We start from the raw sequence: 23240 nt of genomic DNA on the forward strand, positions 1-23240 counted from the left end.
GTTTAAAAGGGTTTGAAATTTCACAACCAAAGCTACTTTCATTCGCTATAGGTGTGACCAAATTGTTTTTACACATCAATGTTAATCAACAATAAACTGGTGGTCATTTAACTGTAAATCTCTGTGTTCATCATTGCAAAATATATGCTAGTTGTTGAATGTGATTCAAATACCTTATGAGCGTAATAAGATGTGTTGATACAAACTTAATTGTTGACAAATGAAATGACCGTTTGCAGATTGAAGATGTTTATCAATCAGTTAAACATCTTTGATAAATAGATAAACATGATCTTTGGTGTAGGCCTTCGTACCTATAGCACAGGGATTCTCACACAAAGAGGGCAAACTGAGTCAAAATCCTCATGGCTAATGTAGGAAATTCTGGTGCAGTTTTCAGAACCTCTTATTCAGCTTGTGGGATCGTACTCTTCCATCTGGGAATTGTTGATTTTGCATGGCTTGTTATCTACAGACAATCAAGAAGCCATGCTTGCACCTTGTATACATGTACTCTTCTCAATGAAAAGATGTCTGTCATAGACCATCAGAAGCCTTAACTCAATAGCCAAATGTTTCAGCAAAGCATCTCCCGAAAAGCCTAGAGCGTGTTCACACCAACATCTGAACTACTTATGAATAGCCTAATTATTATTAGACCAACATTAGCACAAGCACGTTCACACCACTAACTATGATTAGTAAGTCATGTGGGCATGTGAAGGTAATTTGCCTAGGCAGTTTTCATCTGTCATATCCTGCAAGAATTCGCGTGAATTGTCTTGACAAATCCATTGCTTTAGGTTTTGAAGAGAGAAACAGTTTGTTTGCTTTCTCTGGCAGCTCCTTCAGAAATGGCAGGAAGTTGTCACAGGCACGGAGGACACATCTGCATGCGCTTCCGTATACCTCGCCACGTTGTTGCTGCGTTTGTATATTTAATTAAACATACAACACCACATCAAAAACATCGGCGGCATGCTCTTCTTGTATACTACCTCATGTGTCAAAGTCACATGCAACCATTAACGCCTCTAATGCGGTTGTAATGTTACTCTCTACGACGTTAGAATCATGATTAGTGATCATGATTAGGCCTGGTGTGAACACACTCCTAGACTTGTGTACATGTAGTAGTGAGCTGGATCGAGCTGGTAGCTCTTGATGCAATGCTTTCTGAAAAGTTTAAAACAACTGACCAGTAGCAGTACATCTGTGCACAGATATGGGTTGTAATAGTCATCCATGGTCTGGGAGCTAAAGATTGACCAGACTTTCTATGTGTGTGGTTGTAGTCTGCATTGGTGATGCCTTTCTCACTCAGCACTGTAGAAGACATGCTTGCATGGGTGGTAATGTGAGATTTTTCATTGAATCATGTTCAGTCATCTATGTACCTGTAGGAATAGACACCATTCCTCAAGAGTACTTGACACTTCTCATCGTCTGGCTTGTATTGCCTCATCACATGCATGATAGTGAGTCCTGCACTTAACCAATTAATCCATGCAATGAGGTCAACAGCACTTGAAAGCTGTTGATAATGACAGTTGTCTTAGGAAGAATAGGATGTACTTCTCCATGTTGTTCAAAATGCAATTAATTGATCTTCTCTTCAACCTTGGAGATGGCTTGCATCAAGAGATGGATGTTGTATCCCTGGAGTGAATAACCATGAGAATTGTGGTGGGTTTTGGGGAAATCACAGCTTGAAGTCGCATGCAATGTATGTTTCTTTTGGGTATTGTCCTGCAATGGAGTAGTGATTGCAGATTGACAAGGTCACATTTAAGGGGTTCAGTGCAGATACAGCAATTTGCACTTTGGTAATATTTGGTGGTCTTGTTAAGTCATTTGTAAAGGTTTCGGGTAGAAAGGATAGTCTTGATGTTAACCTTCTTTCAAATCAGGCATTCCAAGACATACTGCATCAAGTACAAGTCGTTGGCTTTGAATATCATACCGAACACAGATGTACGAGAAGTCACAGACTGCGAGAAAACGTCTTTGAGTGTTCACACAGTTGCTCTTGTCAAACTGCATTCACAAGTCATTCAATCTTGTTGATAAGTACTTCAAAGTCAGCATAGAGCACGTAGGGGCTTGTAGCTAACTGTGCCAATTCTGGAACATGAGTTTGCTGTTGCATACTTTGGGCTTCTCCACTCAGATGCCTCTGTGTCTTTGGCATTCTGAGAAGTGTTGCTTGAAGAGGTCTTCTTTCCAGTGGAAGGCACCACTTCCTGAAGAACATGCAATGGTTGTGCTTGATCTGATTGTGGAGCAGGCAGATGATATTTTTGATCCAGGTGTAGCGCTGTTTGCCTTCCTTCTCTATGAAAAAGTTGATCCTGGTAGGAACCTCAGATTCGGAAATCTTGTACACAAACACGCCCTTGTTCCATCCGAAGATGTTGATAGCGAGTTTAAGGATTTGTTTTAAAAACAGAATCGGATTCGTAGAAAATTTGACATGAATATAGGTACATATTTTTAATTTTTCCTTTAACACCCTTTCTTAAACTAAAAACCACAGAACAAACTAGAAGACTAATAAAGCACTCTCTCTACAGTCCAACACTAATCTGTGTAAAATTATCTTGACATTATATAACCATAATGTAACAGATAGCTGTTTGTGCAAGTTAGTGGTAGTCTTGTTCATTGATATATTTCCTTGAAAGGCAAGTCTGCTAACAATCTTCTTGATGACCAGCAAACTATATATGACTGGTCCACAATCCAAAAGTCTCAAAGACCAGTATGTGAAATATGCCACCAGTAGCTTTCACAAAATTATCGTGATGGCTGTCTTTTTCAATCTGACCTGCTTCTGCTGCTGCACCTGCATAGTGTGCAGCTTTGATGATGTACTGTGGTTGAAAAGAATTCCGTACTGACATATCAAATACGTGGGTGACTCTTGTTCGAAATCAGGATGGAAGACATCACTTGAACGCATGTTGCTGTCGACTGAACAACGTTGTTCTCTTCAAAAGTTAGCATTGTCAACTGAAAAAGCGTGAAGGAAGACATCACACAGAGCATCATGACGGTGTGTGTTCTCCAAAGTGATCCAAACTCTAGTTGCAAAAGCATCGACTCTTTTTTAGGCAAAAAGTGGAACGCCAAGCCAAAAAGCGCAAAGATATCATGAACTCTTTCTGGGATATGGCAAGGCCAAGGCTGTTAGGTGTTGCCTATAGCCAAGCTCCTGCAACAAATATATATAACTAAAAAAATTAAAAATTAAAATTAAAAATACAAATAAATAAAATATATAATACACACACACCACACACACACACACACACACACACACACACACACACGCACACATGCACACACACACACACACACACACACACACACGCACACATGCACACACACACACACACACACACATATCTGATCTGTCTGTTTGTCTAAAGTAACAGTGTCACAACTACAACAACAGATTACACAACTACATAACAAGTAGAACTACAAACAAAACGCTAGACTCCACAGCTAAGTACAAGTTAAGCAAGTCAAAAGAAATGATAACATCAGAATCCAAAGAAGACCAAGAGATGATGATGACAGAATCCAGAGAAGACGCACTAGGCCACAAGGGCAAAGTAAAGCTGCAATAATCCCAGAAGCTGACGTCAGAATCTGGAGAAAACACACTAGGCCACACAGGCAAGGTAAGGCTGTGATAATCCCAGATGCTGAAGTCACAAGATGGATGATAAGAGGAAGACGAAGATAAGATGATGACGACAGAATCCAGAGAAGACGCACTAACCCATGAGAGAAAGGTAGAGCTGCAATAATCCCAGACGCTGAAGCCACAACAGTAAAGACAGAACGCAAACTCGATCACAACAAAAGAACATAAACCACAAAAACAACCAAAGCTGAAAAACAGCTCAACAAAAGCGTTCATTCCAGAAACGGGGACCACATGCAACCGAATAGGACTGACACAATTGACAAAAGCGGAAATAACCGCTGACGTCAAAAAGAATCCTGAATAAGCTCTCCTCTTCTGTTGATGACTTCAACTTTGCAGAAACTGTAAGTTGCAAGCACTGCTTCCATTCATCCGGGGTCTGCCTGTCTGTCTGTCTGTCTGTCTGTACCATCAATCATGCCAAAACTGCCGGGCCAATCACCACAAAACCATGGATGAAGACTGTGTTCCACACCACAATGCAAACGCATGCTTTGGTATTAAGACGGTTCCCTCAAGGAGTCGACCCCAAGTGAAATCTCGCGACAACATGACCACTGTGCAACTTCGAATTTTGACACATACGATCCCTATGCACATGCCATGAGAGACGGTCGATTTCTTACTGATTGAAACTATCTGTTTCATGCCTGGGTTTCGCTCTAGCGGCGCGGCGCCAGCGGATTGAGTGTACTCTCTACTAGCGAACGGAAGTGAGTCATGAATGGGACATCTGTTGCTATTACAATAGTAATCAAAACTATCTGGCTATCTTCTTATCACAATCACATTATCCACCAAGAAGGCTCTGCTACATGATTTTGCATTCAAATAGGCTGAGTGTGGTGTCATTTTACACACGCCCACCTAGCATTCCCAATTTCTTGCTTCCCCACTTCCATCTTCATGATGGACAGTTACTGTTCTGCTTCTGCACAAGCTATATATAGGAGCTGTGTGTGTGTGTGTGTGTGTGTGTGTGTGTGTGTGTGTGTATGTGTGTGTGTGTGTGTGTGTGTGTGTGTGTGTGTGTGTGTGTGTGTGTGTGTGTGTGTGTGTGTGTTGTTTGTTAGTGGTGTGATAGCTCAGTTGGTTAGAGAGTCATCGTATGGAGAGATTACATCTGGGACCTTAAAGGGTTGCAGGTTCAAGTCACAATGATGGCGAGCTATGGCATAATTTCCTTGGGCAAGAAACTTACACACAATTGCCTCTCTCGACTCAGGAGTATAATGAGTACCTGGTCTTCGACTGGGGTGGCAAGGCCTCCGACTGCGACAAAGTCCATCACCCACTGGGGTCTGGGTGGGACTTCGGGTGCCCACACCACAGTTGGCGTCGCGGTCAGTGCTCCTGGTTAGTGCACAGGAACCCAGACATCTGGCTGGGGCGCATTACCGTTTAACAGCAGCTCCTTATCCATTTGCCATTTCCCATTTTTGTGTTTGTTGATTATGTCCGGGTCTTTAGATAATTAGATAAAACATTTGGTCACATGCACTGAACGAATTATTCAGGGGTGATTTCTTTGCCCAGTAACTGAATTGCGTATAATAGAAATTGTGTTAATTACTTTTCCCGGATGAAGAACGGGTTAAGAACCTAATATATATATATATATATATATATATATATATATATATATTCAAACTCAAATAATCCCCCAAACAATCCCCCAAACAATCCCCCAAACAATCGCCCAAACACCCCCAAACTAACAAGTCTTAGATTACACTAGGTAGATGTCAACTATCAACGTCCTGTACTTTCAGCTGAATTCTCTTATGAATCATTCTCGAATTACATTTTCACAATTGAATAGAAAGTTGCTGCATCATATTTTGGAAAGCCTGGTGGAATTTAAGGCCACTGACTGCTGAGGTTTTAGAAGCAATAGCTTTCAGAGTTTTGATGCTGAATAATAACCAGAGCCCCAAGGTCTTAACCACTAAGGAGAAAAAGAGACCACCAGCTGCATGAACTCTGTCTTCATGGCGAATATCCTTTTGTTCTTCACCTGCCTCTGCTGCGGCTCCAGCCCTTACAGCTGATTTGTCACATATAACGGCTGCAAAGAGTTTCTAACTGTTACGTCAAAATAGGCAGGTCGAACCTCCAAGAAATCAGGGTGAAAAGCATCACCAGGACGGCTTTCAGTAGAACCATTGCACCTCATCTCCCTCATAATTTCTCTGTTCTCAATCAATAAGGCCTGGGAAATAACTTCTGCCAATGCATTGTGTTTACGTGTGCACACTGGACCAAACCACAACCAAGAAGGTGATCTCCAAAAAGTGTCAATGTGCTGACCACAACTGCACAGAACAGATAATCGTGAACTCAATCTAAAGACTGCAACTCAACATCAATTTCAAGGAGTTCTTGACTCCTCGCTGCAGAATGATACAAAGAAGTCAGCCAGTCTGCGAGACCTAGCTCGTATGAATTCAATATTAGCTCCTCATGTAAGGTCATGGCTTATGGCAATACCCAACCCCAATTTAGGCGTGGTCATGTCACCATCAGAATTCGTTGTTGACGTTCCGATTCGTCTAGGTTTTACCGTTCTTTCCATTCCCACCTGCTTCATCAAGATGTACCTGTGGTCAAGTCCTCGACTAGCCTTGAACTTCCAGACCAGAGAGCGTGCGAACTCTATTCTGGACCACAACGATACTAAAATGATTTCGGAAGTACTTATCAAAAAGTGATGCTAAATGGTAGTCTAACAGCCTACGATCATTTTACTAAGTTCAATAATGAGATGGGAAGATACCAAACTTTGGCATTACGGAAACATATCATTTGTAAATGCCACGCAATCTCACGAACAAAGAAGAGACGTCTGCCGTGTTTGCTGCGATATCTTGGTGGAAGGCATGAAACGACGACTCTTTCATTCTGCGGCAGAACCCTAGTTAGTCTAACAGGTCAACTAGCAACACTACCGCTTGGCCAGTTGTCAAAGGTGATGGTCTAGAAACGCTGCTGTGCATGTCCTGTCACCGTAAGCTTGAAAGATCGAAGAACTGAAGCTGAAACTAAAACTGAGACGTGTGCGTCCACCAGAGTCTATTCACGACTCTTGCATGCACTTGGCACCTCTGGCTTGCATTTAGCTGACAGAAGGATTTCACACACGCATATCAACGTTAATGCACTAAGCATAGCCAATTACTGTTAAACCAATCAGAATTTACAACTAACATTCCAGTTCTAAGACGCTGATTGGCTTAGAAGGCTATTTTCGAAATCATTTTAGTACCATCCTGATCCAGACCAGAGTTTGCACGCTTTGCGTGCTGTGCTCTCTGGTCTGAAAATTCAAGGCTAGTCCTCGACCACTTTGGTGACCACATCTTGGATTGCCATTACGGACTGTTACGTATAAAGAGACATGATGCCCTATGTGACACAATATTTCATGCCCTTATTACTGATAATTCTGGATGCCTTTGCAAACAACGCTGCAAGCAGCGACACAAATTTGACACCAGGGATTTGTTTCACAAGGAATTTCAACAAGGTCGTCCAGTGTATTTCGAGATAACTACGCAAAATTCTCTTCAGTCGAGTTATATCAGTATATCAGCTCAAGAAGCTGGAGCTGCAGCTTTAGCAGGAGAATCAGAGAAAGATGAGAAACATCAGGAAGCAGTGGAGACAACTAGCTGCATGTTCTTTCCATTAGCTGTTGAAACCTTTGGTGTATGGTCTGCCAACAGTCTCGAGACTTTGAAACGCATTGCAAGGACAATTTTAACAACAGGAAGAACTGTCAGCAAAGCCATCAGCAATGTACACCAACAACTTTCTGTTCGCTTGTGGCAATATAATGTAAGAATAATTTTAGAAAGACTAGCTATATGTAGTGTGGACTCAATCCTATCCAAGCAGCCAACTTGAAAGCAAAGTAGTGATTTAATTGTAAAGTATGAGTACTTGTCTGCAAAAGTTTTGTAATCGGCGTGTGAGTTCCAGTACCACACAACTTCCTTTTCTACCAGTTAGAAAGAACTGTCTCTATCACACGCAAATGCACATTTTCTGCGAAGATCTTGTGAGGGACACGGAGATCCTGTTTGCGGGCCCATGCAGAGAACGGTGTTTCAAGTAACAGGCAAAGAACGGTGTTTCAAGTAACAGGCAAAGAACGGTGTTTCAAGTAACAGGCAAAGAACGGTGTTTCAAGTAACAGGCAAAGAAAGGCACAGCGAAGATCCTGTGAGCGAGACAAAAATCCCGTGAGTGAAACGAAGATCCAAACTGGGAAGTTGATCGGCACTCAGGTCTTGTGAGTAGGCTAAATCGACAAGTGTTTCAAGTCTACCTACATACTAACACGTAAGGAATGATTGGAGAAGCAAAGATCCTGTGAGCAGCTTCGAGAATGGCGAAGATTCCATGAAACTGGCAAGTCGGCACGTGCATGCGACTCTATGTCACACGCAGAGAAAAGCGTGGCAAACAGCATGCCAAAATTTCACAGCAAAAAACTTGTCCCAACTTCGTCTGAACGTGCTAGCGCCAAAATGATAGTCAAAGTTCATGCCTCCTGCATAGCCATGCAAGACAATATAAAAATTGTGGCATTTTATAGAAGCATTTCAGAGCTAGGCTATCCCAAAGTGAAAATCAGAGTTAATATGAACTACTAGTGCCATCCCTACTTAGGGAGTGCTAGCGCACTCCCCAATAAAAACATTATTAATTAATAAATAATATATATATTTATACAGTGGGTAAATCCCACCGCTCTACATTGGAGCACCCCTCACTGCCTTATGCAAGAAGAATGGAGGTTACAGGTCAATTGCGGTGGGGAGTTTTACGACGTTTGGTAAGTCGTCTGTTGCGCAGCTGCAAACTCACGTTTTTTGCCTGATCTTTTTTTGCCATATGTACAAGTTCGAGTGGGAATAAAGGGGAGCATGGAAGTTGCTATATACACTTTACAAACTTTCATTGAAGAAAATGGTAATAACGAAGATCTATGGTGTGTGAAAGTTGACATGGCAAATGCATTTAATAATTGTGACCGCTCTTCATTTCTCAACCGTCTTTTAAAAAGAAATGCCTAATCTAGTGCTGTGGGTACAATGGTGTTATACATCTGCAGAGAAACTCAGATTTGGTTCACATCATATATTGTCTCCAGCAGGGGTTCAACAAGGTGATCCACTGGGTCCGTTTCTGTTTTCTTTGGTCATACTGCAACTCTTGGATGATATTGATCCTCTCTTGGGTATGCAATTGAATCTATGGTAGCTTGATGGCGGATCTCTTGTTGGATCTCGTCATGCGGTTTGCCAGTTATTGAACTCGATGTTGGAGAAAGGCCCTTCATTTGGTCTCAAGCTCAATTTAGACAAATGTGAAATATTTTCGTCAACAGGTGACCAGATGTTCTCAGAATTCCAACTGCAATACGTCGAATCTGTTTGATCAAAAGTAGAGCAGAACTTCTTGGTTCTCCAATAATTGGGTCTGATCACCTTTTTGATGAGTTTATTAGCAAATGTGTGAACAGTGTTCTTCAAATGCAGAGTCATTTACCTGATCTCAACAATTCACAAATTGAGTTCCATCTTCTTCGATCGTGTCTTGGTCTGTGCAAGATCAATTACATCCTTCGAACTGTCCATCCTAACCATACCATGTCTCGTTTTACTGCATTTAATGCAGGCCTTCGTCATTCTCTGGAAATATCGATACATGCTTCTTTACCTAATCATGCATGGCAAGAGGCGATTTTACCCATGCGTTTTGGAGGTCTTGGTTTCAGACAAGCAAAACAACTGCACCAGCAGCTTTCACTTCCTGTTGCAATTCTATCAGAGAATTTCATTTTCTTACTCCAACTATGTCAGACAATTGGTACGACCTACTTTACAACCACAACAACATCTGATGCCTCACTTTCTGGATACATACCTGGAGAAGATGAAGCTCACAGTCATTTTAGAAACATTCTTGCTGATTTTCATAAGGAGGTTACTACAGACTTGTCATCTATGTCTGAGAAGTCTCTACAGTCACAGATCCAGTTCTTCGCTAATCTCAAGGAATCTCGCAGCCTTCAAGATAATGCTCGCCTAAACACCGTATCATCGATTTATGCCGCAGCCTGGTTGCGGGCAATTCCCAACCCAAAGTTAGGCCTCGCTACGGCTTCGCATGAATTTGTGATTGCAGTCAAACTCTGGCTGGAAATTCCTATCTTTCCAGATTTTTCCAAGGCTATACGTTGTATGTGTGGACATACAATTGATTCATTTGGAGATCATCTCCTTGGATGTGGTCACGGTTCTCTACGATCCAGACGTCATAATGCTCTTCGAGACATCATCTATCACATGTTACTTGTTGATGATGCTGGTTCACACCTTGAGGAGCATTGCAGTACCACTTCTTTCAATCGTCCTGGGGATGTCTATCGTCCCAATTTCACAAACGGCAAGCCTGCTTATTTTGATGTTTCCATTTGGAACACCATGCAGCCTTCGTACATTATACCTGCTTCAACTTTGGCTGGAGCTGCTGCATTTACTGGAGAGGAAGAAAAAGATGCTCATCGCCAGACGAACGTGGAAGCTTCTACCCTTTGATAGTTGAAACGTTTGGTTTTTGGACACCTGCTAGTTTAGCTACACTAAGAATAGTTGTCTCTAAAATGATGACAAAAACTAGACTATCATTTAGTCAAGCGTTTAGTAATTTGTTAGAACAATTATCTGTTCGTCTTTGGCAGTTTAATGCTAAAATACTAAATAATAGATTATATTTAGCAGTGGATGTAGAGCGGTGGCATTTACCCACTGTATAAACAAATATAAAGATATATATATATATATATATATATATATTTATATTGTTTTTCTTTTTTAGATTGGTTAATTTTACACATACCCCTCATAGTTTGTCTCCTCTTCCTGCAGCCTGACATGCTCAGAATATTGGTCGTCTTCTCTTCCATTCTGCTGGTCAAGGGGATAAAAAAAGCTGCCAATGGCCATTTCATCAACCCATGCACCATTTTCAAGTAGAATTTTAACCATCTCATAATCCCCATTAACAATAGCAAGGTGCAGAGGTGACTCTCCTGTAAGGATTTGACATGCATCAAGAAGAACTAAATATTACATAAAATACGTACACACTGTCACATGTCACAATACCTACCATAGTACAGATCTCCAAGATATATGTCATTAACAAGTCCTGGACATTCTGCAATCATCTCTCTGGCAAGATCCTTGTACAGCGAGCTGTTGTTGAGTAAACACAAATGAAGAGCAGTCTCTCCAACAGCTCCCCGCTTGTCAGTATCCCACCAAACTCGCCGAGTTTGCGATTCCGGGACGTGTCCGGTTTCTATGACGACTTCAGGAAACACGGAGTTCTTCTTGACATATCGTTGTTTCTTTTTGTTCCCTTTCTCTTTGGACTCCCTGTATACCCGGCGTTTTCTCACCAAATCCCTTATTGACACTTCGTAACCCTCTCTTCCATTTCTGAGAAAAGGAGCCAACTTTTGTCGTAACAGACGTCTGAAATCGTCCATGGCGTCAGTCGTACCGTCCGTCTGCGCTTTTCTCAACCCTTCTACAAGCATGCCTCCTCCTTTCAGCTTTACTAGTGAATAGAGACCAGACTGATCGTCGCGGGAGTTCACTTGATCCACGTTGCTGCGTGAAGCTACTCCTGAAGTCTGAATGCGATGAATTTCACTCTCCTCTTCTTGTGAGAACAAGTTACCCATGATAGGTAATAAATTGCTGACCAGTTGGCCTAAAAGAGTGTTAGTTGTATACAGTCGTCGTCAGTGATGCACGGTCTAGCTGCGTTTCACGGCGACGCTGATTGTAATAATTTGCGTTAGATCCGGGAAATGACGAAGGCGCGGGATGTCTCAGTTCTAGAGATGAGGCGATCCCCGTGTCACAGGCTATAATTTCCCCGTGTGAATCCCCCGTGTGAATCCCCCGTGTGAACTCCCCGTGGGAATCCTGAACCTCTCCGTGTGAAGGCTCTCCCCGTGTGAAGGCTCTCCCCGTGTGAAGGCTCTCCCCGTGTGAAGGCTCTCCCCGTGTGAAGGCTCTCCCCGTGTGAAGGCTCTCCCCGTGTGAAGGCTCTCCCCGTGTGAAGGCTCTCCCCGTGTGAAGGCTCTCCCCGTGTGAAGACTCTCCCCGTGTGAAGTCTCCCCCCGTTGAACCTCCCCGTGTGAGCCTCCCCGTGTGAACTCTCCCGTGTGAATACTTCCCCTGTGAATCACCCCCTGTAAATCCTCTCCCTGTAAATCCTCTCCCTGTAAATCCTCTCCCTGTAAATCCTCTCCCTGTAAATCCTCTCCCTGTAAATCCTCTCCCTGTAAATCCTCTCCCTGTAAATCCTCTCCCTGTAAATCCTCTCCCTGTAAATCCTCTCCCTGTAAATCCTCTCCCTGTAAACCCTCTCCCTGTAAAACCACCCCTGTAAAACCACCCCTGTGAATCTACCCCGTTAACCCCTTGTGAATCCTACCCTGTGAATTATCCCCGTGTGGAACCCTCCCCCTGTGGAACCTCCCCCGTGTGGAACTCCCAAGTGTGAAACCGCCCCCGTGTGGAGCTCCCCATGTGGATCCTCCCCCGCGTGGATCCTCCTCCGAGTGGATCCTCCTCCGAGTGGATCCTCCTCCGAGTGGATCCTCCCCCGTGTGAACGTCCCACCGTGTGAATCCTCACTCCGTGTGAATTCTCCCCGTGTGAATTCTTCCCCGTGTGAATTTTCTCCCGTGTGTTAATCTCCCCCGTGTGAATTCTCCCCCGTGTGAATTCTCCCCCGTGTGAATTCTCCCCCGTGTGAATTCTCCCCCGTGTGAATTCTCCCCCGTGTAAATTTCCCCCATGTGAATCTTCCCGCGTGTGAATGTCCCACCGTGTAAATTCTACTACCCGTGTGAATTCTTCCCCCGTGTAAATTTTCCTACGTGTGAACCTCCCCCGTGTGAATCCTCCCCCGTGTGAATCCTCCCCCGTGTGAATCCTCCTCCGAGTGGATCCTCCCCCGTGTGAATTCTCTTCCAGAGGTCTCGCCCTACTGTCAAAACTTCCTCGGAGGTAAAATTCTAGCGTCATGCCTCCCCTCCTGGAGCTATTACGTTAGAGTCTAGCCTCCGTCCCTATGAGTAGAAACTCCGTTCCTTTGGAGGTTCTCTACGCTACTACAGTGCTCTACGCTACTACAGTGCTAGTAGCGTCGGAGCTCCCTGTCAGAACTAGGTGAAATATTAGCGCCAGAAATCCATATGAGGAAGAATCCTAGAGTCAAACACTGTTAAAGTTCTGGGTTGGCACTCTCAAATTAAATATCTATTTGTTATCTCTTAAACCTTTCATTTATATGAATATCAAACTTCAATAGCATGCCACATTATAACACAACTCTCACTAAACTCTAATCAAATTTTCAGTCTCTTACTTAGTTCTGCTTGACAGCTCTGCAAGAAAGACAACAAACTGTTTACCAGGCCGTTTTAAACCGACACACTTGAAATGAAACCACCTATTGCATAAGTCACATTGAACCATTTTCCTTGAAAATGTTCAGACATTCTGCACACACAGTAGACACAGAAAGTCAAAACAGTACTTCGACATCTTAAAACAGGTCTTTGTTTCCGTGAAGAAAAGGTCTTTGGAAAGGCAGTTATTACTCCTCATAGCAAACATATTTTAGATGTTTCCTCACTCCACTTTGTACCTAGGTAATGAGGGTCAACTCCCTGAGCAATATCTATTGCAAATGCAATTGCATTTACCTCACAGTCACTTCCTTCTTGTTGTTGTTGCGCTGCAGCTACAGATACACTAATCTATGGTTCATCTGTTCTGTATATGATTGAAATTTGTTGCTGCAGATCACTTGATATGCAGTCGCCAGTGTGTCTCCGACTGTCATAAAGGGTGATGGCTGCTGTCTACGTACTTGATGTTACAACCCAGTGATTCCGTGTTGCAACACAGTGCATGTGGATTGAGCAGCTATACCTCGAAACTGAAAATTTGCATCCTTGGGACAAAAGAGAATCTTGAAACCCACTTTGCTGGGGAAACTGTTTCTTCAAAAGTTGCTGAGCATGATTGATAATTCCGTCATCAAGTCAAAGTGCTGGGCTGTCCAAAACACTTAGATCAATAGCGTTGTTGCTGTTGCGTCTGTTGTTGTTGCTGGTCTTCATGGTCCTATTGCTGTTGTTGTTGTTGTTGTTGTTGCTGCTGCTGCTGGACCTCCTGTTCTTGTTCCTGTTGTTGCTGGTTCTCCTGTTTCTGTTCTGCTGCTGCTGCTGCTGCTGTTGTTCCTGCTATTGTTGACTGGAAACAAAGGACTTTTAGAAGTGTGCTATTGTAGACCTTTTTCATTACTTTCCCTTCAGCAATTCTCAAGCGATACCTTCCCTTTGGCAATACTTCAGCAATGTGGTATGGCCCTAGCCAAGCAGCATCCATTTTGCCACCCATTTGATGATTGAGTTTCACATTTCGTAGCAACAGAAGCGATCCAACGTCATATACCTGTCCACTTTAGAGCCTGGTGTTTGCTATCGTACTGTTGCTTCTGTCTGCTTTGAGCTCCCTTGATATTCTGCTCGGCTATCTAGTATACATTCTCAAGATGAAGCTCAATAGTTCTGTCAACCTGGTCTTCAAAAGTGAGTTCAACATGAACATCCATGTCTTCAACTCCTTTTGTGTATAGTAAATGCACAGTTACTGTTCTTGGATGTCGATCATAAAAAAGAAAGAAATGGAGAAATTTAGAAGCCCGCTGAGATATCCTAGAACAATACAATTATCACCATACATATATGTAGTGACAACCAACAGTTCCCAAACTAATTAATTAAGATACTTGATTGGATATACTTATATAGAGTACTGAATCGATTTTGTCATCCCAGTCATCACTCTGTTTATCAGTCACTTTCTTCAGACCATTCATGAGTGTCTGCTTGAACTGTTCAACAAGTTCATTAGTCTGTGGATGATATGGGCTACTTATTCTATGTTCAATTCCTGTCCTCTCACACAACTCTGCAGTAACTTGATTCACAAATTCACGAACCTGGTCAGATATGATAACCTCTGACCATCCATGACAGCAAAACGTTTCAAAGAGAAAAGTGGCCACAGATGCAGCTTTTTTGTCAGTAAGGCTGTGTTTCCACTAGCTGCACGTTAAACTAGTTTAGCTTAAACAGGTTTAAAAACTAAACCAGTTTAAGAGAGAGACTGTTTCCACTACGAACTTTCCTAGCCACGTGATGTGTGACATATCTGGGACAAATCCGTGTAGAGTAATGTTGCAATATTCTTGAATCGAAGCTTGTTCGGATGCGTTAGGCTGCTCTGTAGCCGAATCAGACCAACTTATAGCTGTTGCTAATGCAGCAGCCGCCTCCGGATCTACTACTAGGCATGAAGATGACCAAGGACATCGTCAAGCACGTGGGTCATCTTGGGCAGAGGATGAAAGTAGCACGTTGTTGAACATATGGGGACAAGCAGAAATACAGAGAAGATTTAGAGATTTGGAGGAATCAACCTATTTGGGAAGAGATTTCTCGAGATATGGCTGACAACAGATATGCAAGAACTTGGGAGCAGTAAGTAAGAGTCGAATTAAAATTTAGAAACGCAATACAAAAGATAAAAGATGGCACAATGGAAAAAAACAGGAAAAGGAGGCATACGCTGGCCATTCTATGATGTGATGACTAGGTATAGATAAAATTTTTCTAAAACTATCCTACTATTGGCTCAATTGTAATGACTCCCCTCCCCGTGTGATTTAATTACTAGATTATTGGCCAAAGAAGGTCAGGAGCTCCTTCCGTCTCAGTCAGCAGTTGGGATACATCTCTAGACACACAGGACAACCAAAATACCAAAGAGTTCAAGGACTGCAGCAACCTTGATAGCCCAGCCTCTCATGATCATGACCAAGAAAGGTCAGAAGAATCTGCCAACACTGTTGGAGTGGATTCAGACGTTGGTGCTATTGTGGAAGATGTGGGGAGTGCAGACTACAGAGAAATGAAGAGACCCTACTGGCCCATTGAATGGTAACTACAATATCCAAAATAAATAGATCAACTAGTCTGTACTGCAGGATTTCTTTGCAGCAAAGAAACGAAGTGCTAAAAGATCTAAGACTGAACAAGTTCTGTTCGTGATGACAAAGGCCCTGAAAGAACTGGATGATACAACAATGACCAGAGAGGAGGAAACAAGAAAAAAGAAGATAGAAGATTATGGGAGGAAGAGCAGGATAAAAAGCAGATGGAGTTTATGAATAACTTGACAGTGGGCAATACGATCAAGAACTCTCAGATTCATTTCACTGGTTGCTTTACATCATACTGATTGTGTAAAGCATTACAACCTCTTTACTTACATAATATAATGCACCACAGCCTGTCTAATAGGTTGCACATTTTCTTGTGTCATGCCTACAAAACTGTCAGTTTCTCTTGTTGCTGGCCAGCCAGGATTTGGAGAACAATTTACCCACTCATCTTCAACACCATCTCCATGACTTAGGCAATAGTTGTGGAGAGTTCAACAGGCAACAATATTTGTAATAGCATTTTCAACAGTTTCATTTAAGCATGCTCCCAGGCACCTCCACCTTCCCTTGAGCATTCCAAACGATCTCTCTACCACCATCTGAGTACTGCTATACTTGTAATTGAAATTTCGTTTTGCCTCTGACATGTCTATACTTCCTAGGAATGGTTTCAAGAGCCATGCAAGTAAAAGGATAAGCCGTATCTCCTAAAATAATTGCCAGAACATCAACTCCGAAGATTTAAACAGTGGGAACTTCAGGAAATACTCCTCCTTCCCTTTCAGCCAATTTATATTCCCTTTCAGCCAACTTTATACAAAGGACTATTCGAAATACTCGAGTGTCATGTACACTTCCAGGGTACTCTGCAAAAATGTCTGTAAACCTAATTGATGAGTTGACTAGTGCTTGAACTTGCAGAGAATGGTACCCTTTTCTGTTGACATAATCTTCAGGACAGTCAGTAGGTGCAGTTATCTCAATGTGTGTCCCATCAATAGCACCAGCTACTTGAGGTAGTCCACAAATATGCTCAAAACTTTCAATGATTTTCTGAAGCTCTCTCCCGGTTGGCTTTTTAATTTGCAAAAAAAGATGACTTGAAACAGCATCGCAAAACTCCCTTGCAATTCGATGAGCAATTGTCTTGCCAATGCCAAAAAGATGAGCTACTGTTCTATATTCTGTTGCTTCCGCCGGTGATACAGAAAAACGCCATCTTCTCTCTCTCAGTAGCTGCTGATCTCTCTCATTTCTTTTGCAATGCATCTTTTAATGCAATCCCATACCAACACAATAATAGTCAAAATCACCAAAACAACGTCATCAGAAGGCATCTTCAAGCACGCAGGCTACTGTCACGTGATAGTTAAACCTAAACCACTTTGCTAAACTTACTTTGAAGTAGGCTTAGGAAAGCGATTTAAGTTTAAAAATATAACTGGTTTAGTGCAGGTGGAAACAGGTCAATTCTTAAACCAGTTTAGCTTAAACTACTTCTTAAACCAGTTTAAGCACTAGTGGAAACGCGCCCCAACTGGTTTGCCTCAGGTCATTTAGACAAGTAAATAAACCAGTGTTATCATATACTTGTTTCCTTTGCTGGTGACAGGAAGTGGGCCAACCATATCAATGGCAACATGCTTCCACACATCACTGACTGAAATAGGATGAAATTCTGAGGTTGGCATTTGTCGCTGTGGATATTTTTGACATTTCTCACATTCCTTGCAATACACTTCCATGTCTCAAAACAATCATTTCCAGAAAAATCCTTTGATATCTACACAAATTGTAATTACGACTATTGATTCAATTGGATGATAGTCAACATACTGTAAAGACCTCCAATGTCAGACATAACCATTTGGTTTGTAATTGGCAACAGTGTCAAGACCTGGACTTACTTAGAGACCAATGGGAATTGGATAGGCGCCTATCAGATATAGAGATACCGTGGGATGCAATTCTTTTATTCAACCAGACCGGTGTTGTCACAAACCACTCTTGGAACCATACTGTGAAAGTACTACCCATGCACTACGTACTGCAGGGCAAAATAGTATTCCAAAGAAGAAGTACAGACGAGTTTGGCTCCATGGACGGGATAACAATATTCGACTAAGACAACAGGAAGCATACTGGAAATGGAAGCAAAGTGGAAAATGTCGATCTGGTAGACTCTTTGATGAAATGAGGGACGGCCGGAAAATATTCTGAAAAGAAGTCAAGAGAGTTAAGCAGGTGAGTGAAAAGAGAGAGAGTGAGATCCTCTTGGAAAAACTTTGTTCAGCAGACAAGAACAATTTCTGGAAAAGAATTAAGAAACAAGGTCGACCATCATGCAGTGGGTTCAGATAGGGATGGCAAGAACGGACAGAGACATTAGCAATTATTGGAAAGAGTATTACCAAAAATTAGGAAATATTCAAGATCAAACATTTTGCGATGTATTGAACAACCAGCTTGATAGAATGGTAGAAGAAGAAGATATGAGAAAAAGAACCTCGTGGTGACACTTTGTTATCAATGTTCCTTTGTTGTCTGACTGGGCTGATAGAGATGTCATCCCTTCCTTTACAACTTCAATTGACACAAGAGACGAGTTCTCCTTACTGATATTTAGCCAAGCAACACACAAGAGTGATTCTCACGGAAATTTGGCGTCTCCGTGTCCTGTGCTTGAACCAAGTTGGTAGAAGCACGAACAGACGGTCTGACAGCAACTGAAACAAAATACAAAATGTAGATCTTTACTGTGGAGGGATGGAGGGATTGTACAGGATTAGTGTCTTCTTTCATTCATGAACTGTTAGCCAATCAACTGTCTGTCTGTCTGTCTGTCCATCAGTCTGTATGTCCATCTCTCTGTCTGTCTGTCCATTGTTTGTCCATCTTTTTGTCTGTTTGTCTACTTGTCGGTCCATTGTCTGTCTGTCTGTCTGTCCATCAGTCTGTTTGTATGTCCATCTCTCTGTCTGTCTGTGTATTGTTTGTCCATCTTTTTGTCTGTTTGACTACTTGTCTATCCATTTGTCTGTCTGTATGTCCACCTGTCTATCTGTCTATCCATCTTTCTGTCTGTTTGTCTACTTGTCTGTCCATTGTCTGTCTGTCTGTAAGTCTGTCTGTCTGTCTGTCTGTTCATCTGTCTGTCTGTCCATGTCCATCTCTCTGTCTGTCCTTCTCTCCATCTGTCTGTCTGTCTGTCCGTTGTCTATCCATCCATCCAAACATCTATAGATAAGTGCCATTTTGTCCGTCCCGTCCATACGTGGAAGTTGCGTCATGCTGTACAGACAGGAAGTAGAGTCGGGACAGGTTGGAGGCTAGTCACTTTGATTCTCCATCTGTCTGTCTGCCTGCCTGTCCATCTGTCTGTCTGTCTGTCCATCTGTCTGTCCATCCATCCAAACATCTTTGATTCTCCATCTGTCTGTCTGTCTGGCTGTCTGTCTGTCTGTCCATCTGTCTGTCTGTCCATTTGCCTGTCTGTCTGTCTGTCTGTCTGTCTGCCCATCTGTCTGTCAATACATATATTTAAAATTTCAACACTATTACGTCTGTCCATCTGCCTGTCTGTCTGTCTGTCTGTCCATCTGTCTGTCCATCCATCCAAACATCTTTGATTCTCCATCTGTCTACACGTCTTCCCTTCCATCCAATCAACTTCCCATCATCCGTCTCTTTCCCTCTGTCTGTCTGTCAAGTCCAACCATTTGCCCACTTGTCTGTACATGCTGCTATCCCCTAAACTCTCCCATTAACACGTCATACCAACTGGCTGTATCGTTGACATCACCGGCATCGAGCTCGTTCCCAGTGTGCTCACATTTCCGGCTTGAAATGCTTGAAAGGACAGTTGGGCTTGAGGCAGCCACTCGGTTGAAGCTCAAAGCAACACAACAACTCACTCTTCAACGGCTAAACATTCAACATTCTCACAAGAATGTGAGAAATAGACGAAAGTGTCACCATTCACAGTGATATGCATATGTCTGAACGAACATGCTGATTGAAAGTACGATCCTTGTAGCCACAACGTACAGACAGTGTTGTTACCGAGTGCAGCTTGACCGTGACGGAAAGGGCATTGGTCACCCTGGAATAGAGACCACAGTCAAGACGTACAAATAATTTATATAAATAAAAATAACAAAAATAAAAAAATGTATACAATTAATTTATATAAATTAGTTATATGCAAATTATTAATTAATTTATTTTTATTTTTATTTATTAATTAATAAATCAATAATTTGCATACAATTAATTTATATTTATATTTATTTATATAAATTAATTGTATGCAATTTATTTATTTATTTATTATTTATTAATATAAATAAATAGCATACAATTAATTTATATTAATAAATTATTAATCAATAATTCACATGATTGGTGACTATATCAACTGTACCTTCAGACATTCAGTATTATAATAGAAATAACAATCGTCTCCTTTCGTAGCCATTCGATCGCCTCAACCCTGCAACACATATGAAATACATTCAAAACACATGAAGTAATCGACGTCATGCAACTTCTGTGTTTCACACCACAAAAAAGGACACAACAGACAAACAGAGACTTAAAATGAGTTTAGATGGAAAGTGCGTGGGTGTGGCAGATAGGTGTGTGTGTGTGTGTGTGTGTGTGTGTGTGTGTGTGTGTGTGTGTGTGTGTGTGTGTGTGTGTGTGTGTGTGTGGTGTATTTACCATTCATGATACATTTGTCATCTGTCGATAGTTTGTCCGTCGGTCTATCAATTGTTTGTCTGTGTGTCTGTCCATTGTTTGTCTGTGTGTCTGTCCATTGCTTGTCTGTGTCTGTCAATTGTTTGTCAACCTGTCTGTCAATTGTTTGTATATGTGTCTGTCCATTGTTTGTCTGTGTCTATCAATTGTTTGTCTACTTGTCTGTCCATTGCTTGCCTGTGTCTATCCATTGTTTGTTCACCTGTCTGTCCATTCCAACTGCATCTTTTTTGTGTGTTCCATTTCCTCCAAAGCATGTGGCGTTGGCTGTGGAGTGATAAGTCCAGGGTAACAGGAAATGACAGGGTAACTTGTATGCTGCTCACAAAGTGCCTTCTGTACTCATCTTCAGAGCAAGCCCTAATGAATGTAAAAGCTGAAATTGAAAGCAGTCAATTTCCTGTTTTCAAAAACGGATAGACAGTTACTGGCCGCGAAAAGAAGAATGGGCTTTATGCTTCCGGACACAATTCCCAACACGAGGAAACTACACGAATAATTATTCTGAGGCAAGCATAAGAATAATCAAAGATATTCTGTTTCAAAGGCAGAAGGCCTGGAATGCTGTACAGTTCTTCCAAATGGTGCATATAACAATGGAGTTGTAGTATCAGCGCCGCTTACTTTCACTGGCAAGTAACAGACTTGATCACTTCGTGTCATTAAATATACATTAGCTGGTGTGAAGCTTGGTAGCACTTCCTTCGATGATGTAACAGCCACAGAAGAAGACCCTGATGTATACATGGTTTGAAGCCACACAGATCCACACAACCACTGGATAGTAGACTTGCAACTAGGGAAATGCTCTTGCCCGGTAGGATACAATGGAACACCATGTAAACACCAGCTCGTTGCAGCAACAAAATACATGAAGTCCACCATCAACAAGATTCACTGATTCCCCAAAAGGACGCCAGCTCCTTGCAGGCGTAGCTCTGGGAAAAGATTGCCAACCCATTAGCTTCTATAGTAGTCTTCACCAAAAGTCAGATGAAGAGTACTTGCAGTCCCTCTCTGTTGATATTCAATGGCATAATGAAGACATACGGCATTCTTTCAAAGAATCAGCCATGCTGGATGATGATCTGTTCCAACAGAAAAGGCAGAAAACAACCATGAAGGAGACTGAAATACCCAGTAGTGGTGAAGACAAGAATCAGACAATCGAGACAGTCAAAACAAGTCTCAATGAAGTCATGGTTGACCTAGAAACTGGACTTGCCCCCAACATGACAAACAATGATGACTATCTGACAGCTGTTAAAAAGTTTTGTGAAAACTACTGGAAATGTCGAGGAAAATCAACACATCCACCGACCAAGCAGCAGCGTTTGGTTTCAGCATTACACACTTTTGGCAGTCATACAGGGATAACAAAGCACAGGCAAAGAATTCGGGTGCAGCCTACAGCCCTCAGCAGACGAAAACACATGAAAAATTCAAGCTCTGTTCCTGCAAAAGCTGGCTGCCCCGGTGTGTTTAATAGTAGGAGATCAACTCAAACAACTCCTTCTGTCAGTAGGTATGTGATGCCGAAGCGAATACAAAAGATAAAGAGACAGCACAGTCTGTCCGCCAGTATTCAGCAGAACAGCAAAAATGCTTGACAGAGTTTATTATAAACTTTATACTTAGAAGCATGTTTACTATAGATATACAATGTAAGGTATAGATTACGTGTAAGCCCATGCAATGTTCCTGAAGAACTAAAAAGTTAATCTATGTCTACGTGACTATACGTACCGTAGTCTAGCTACTAGTAGTCTGCATATTTTAATAGATAGATAGCTGTATTACGTGTACACCAGTTTGAAGAGGTCTCTGGTTGAACAGCTGAAAGTTGGAACAGCTCCTTTTGCGATGCAAGTGCACTGACGCAGATTTCTGCTGAATTATGAACTAAGAAAATAAGTTATCACAACGTAAGGTAGACGAAACGTCTAGCCTACCTGCTATAGCTACTTTGTGCGCATGTGCTTTGATGGCCCCCGAGTTCGAAAATTACGACGCAGCTACCGCTTCAGCAACGTCAATGGTGTGACGTCGCAAGGTGCGCAGTAGTCGAACGCAAACAACAATGTCACGTTCCTTCTGCCAACATCACGTGCAGATTACAGGGTATACGGGACGTTTATCCGGGTATTGAAGAAAGTGGGCCCCAAAAAAATTCGCATGACCACGGCATCCTTAGCCTCGAAGTTCCAGACCGTCTCCCAAAATAGACGATATTTGGGGAGGGGCCGAGTTCTCGAGGCGCACCCTTCGCCGTTCTCGCTGTACACAAAGTCACGTTTCCGGGTCTGCTTCTGAACCGTAGATCATCTTGCTGTTGACTAGGCTTTGTAAGTAAGTTCACTACTTACCATTTCGTACATCTTGTGAGAGACTTTGCCTGCGTAGAGACGCGTAGGAAGCCATTTCTTGAGTACGGCTTCTCGAGGGTAGGAGACTGCTGTTCAAGCTGAAGTCGCCTGATTCACACTCTGAACAGATGCACGTGAAGTGGAAAGACAGACTACTCAATGCCTAGCGACAGAAGTTTTGTTAGATGAAGATTGTGTGGTAGGGGAATCCATTTGGGGTAACCGAACGTGACGCACTGTTACTGTTTGTGTGGCTGAAAACTAGGACTACTTTTTCTCCATCT

General features: G+C 42.3%; 2 protein-coding genes and 2 long non-coding RNA genes across 4 annotated transcripts; 1 reads left to right on the plus strand and 3 right to left on the minus strand.

Annotated features, from left to right (window-relative positions):
• Positions 1–2249: 2249 nt before the first annotated feature.
• Positions 2250–11590, minus strand: LOC134191585 (uncharacterized). The gene is made up of 3 exons (XM_062660210.1): positions 10901–11590; positions 10628–10820; positions 2250–3214 (listed from the first exon to the last, which is right to left on the minus strand). Exons 1-3 carry the CDS (start codon positions 11478–11480, stop codon positions 3190–3192), a joined length of 798 nt encoding a protein of 265 aa, XP_062516194.1. The 5' UTR covers positions 11481–11590; the 3' UTR covers positions 2250–3189.
• A 1473-nt stretch (positions 11591–13063) lies between these two features.
• Positions 13064–18126, minus strand: LOC134184939 (uncharacterized). The gene is made up of 2 exons (XR_009970710.1): positions 13521–18126; positions 13064–13462 (listed from the first exon to the last, which is right to left on the minus strand). It is a non-coding gene; the product is annotated as an uncharacterized LOC134184939 (long non-coding RNA).
• Positions 18127–18282: 156 nt separating this feature from the next.
• LOC134184933 (uncharacterized) lies at positions 18283–22684 on the minus strand. Its single transcript, XR_009970708.1, has 6 exons — positions 22543–22684; positions 22391–22492; positions 20793–20950; positions 20253–20321; positions 19607–19931; positions 18283–18555 (listed from the first exon to the last, which is right to left on the minus strand). It is a non-coding gene; the product is annotated as an uncharacterized LOC134184933 (long non-coding RNA).
• LOC134184922 (uncharacterized) lies at positions 21525–22397 on the plus strand. Its single transcript, XM_062652696.1, has one exon. The coding sequence runs from the start codon at positions 21664–21666 to the stop codon at positions 22198–22200; it is 537 nt and encodes a 178-aa protein (XP_062508680.1). The 5' UTR covers positions 21525–21663; the 3' UTR covers positions 22201–22397.
• Positions 22685–23240: the final 556 nt, after the last annotated feature.

The sequence above is a fragment of the Corticium candelabrum genome, chromosome 1, assembly GCF_963422355.1.
Source record: "Corticium candelabrum chromosome 1, ooCorCand1.1, whole genome shotgun sequence".
In the NCBI taxonomy this organism is placed as follows: Eukaryota; Metazoa; Porifera; class Homoscleromorpha; order Homosclerophorida; family Plakinidae; genus Corticium; species Corticium candelabrum.

Coding starts and splice junctions, on each gene's coding strand:
- LOC134191585 (XM_062660210.1), bottom strand. CDS start 11,480: ATGGGTAACTTGTTCTCACAAGAAGAGGAGAGTGAAATTCATCGCATT. Junction 10,821..10,900: donor TCTTGGAGATCTGTACTATG/GTAGGTATTGTG, acceptor AAATCCTTACAG/GAGAGTCACCTCTGCACCTT. Junction 3,215..10,627: donor GAGGAGACAAACTATGAGGG/GTATGTGTAAAA, acceptor TATTTGTTGCAG/GAGCTTGGCTATAGGCAACA.
- LOC134184922 (XM_062652696.1), top strand. CDS start 21,664: ATGCTGGATGATGATCTGTTCCAACAGAAAAGGCAGAAAACAACCATG.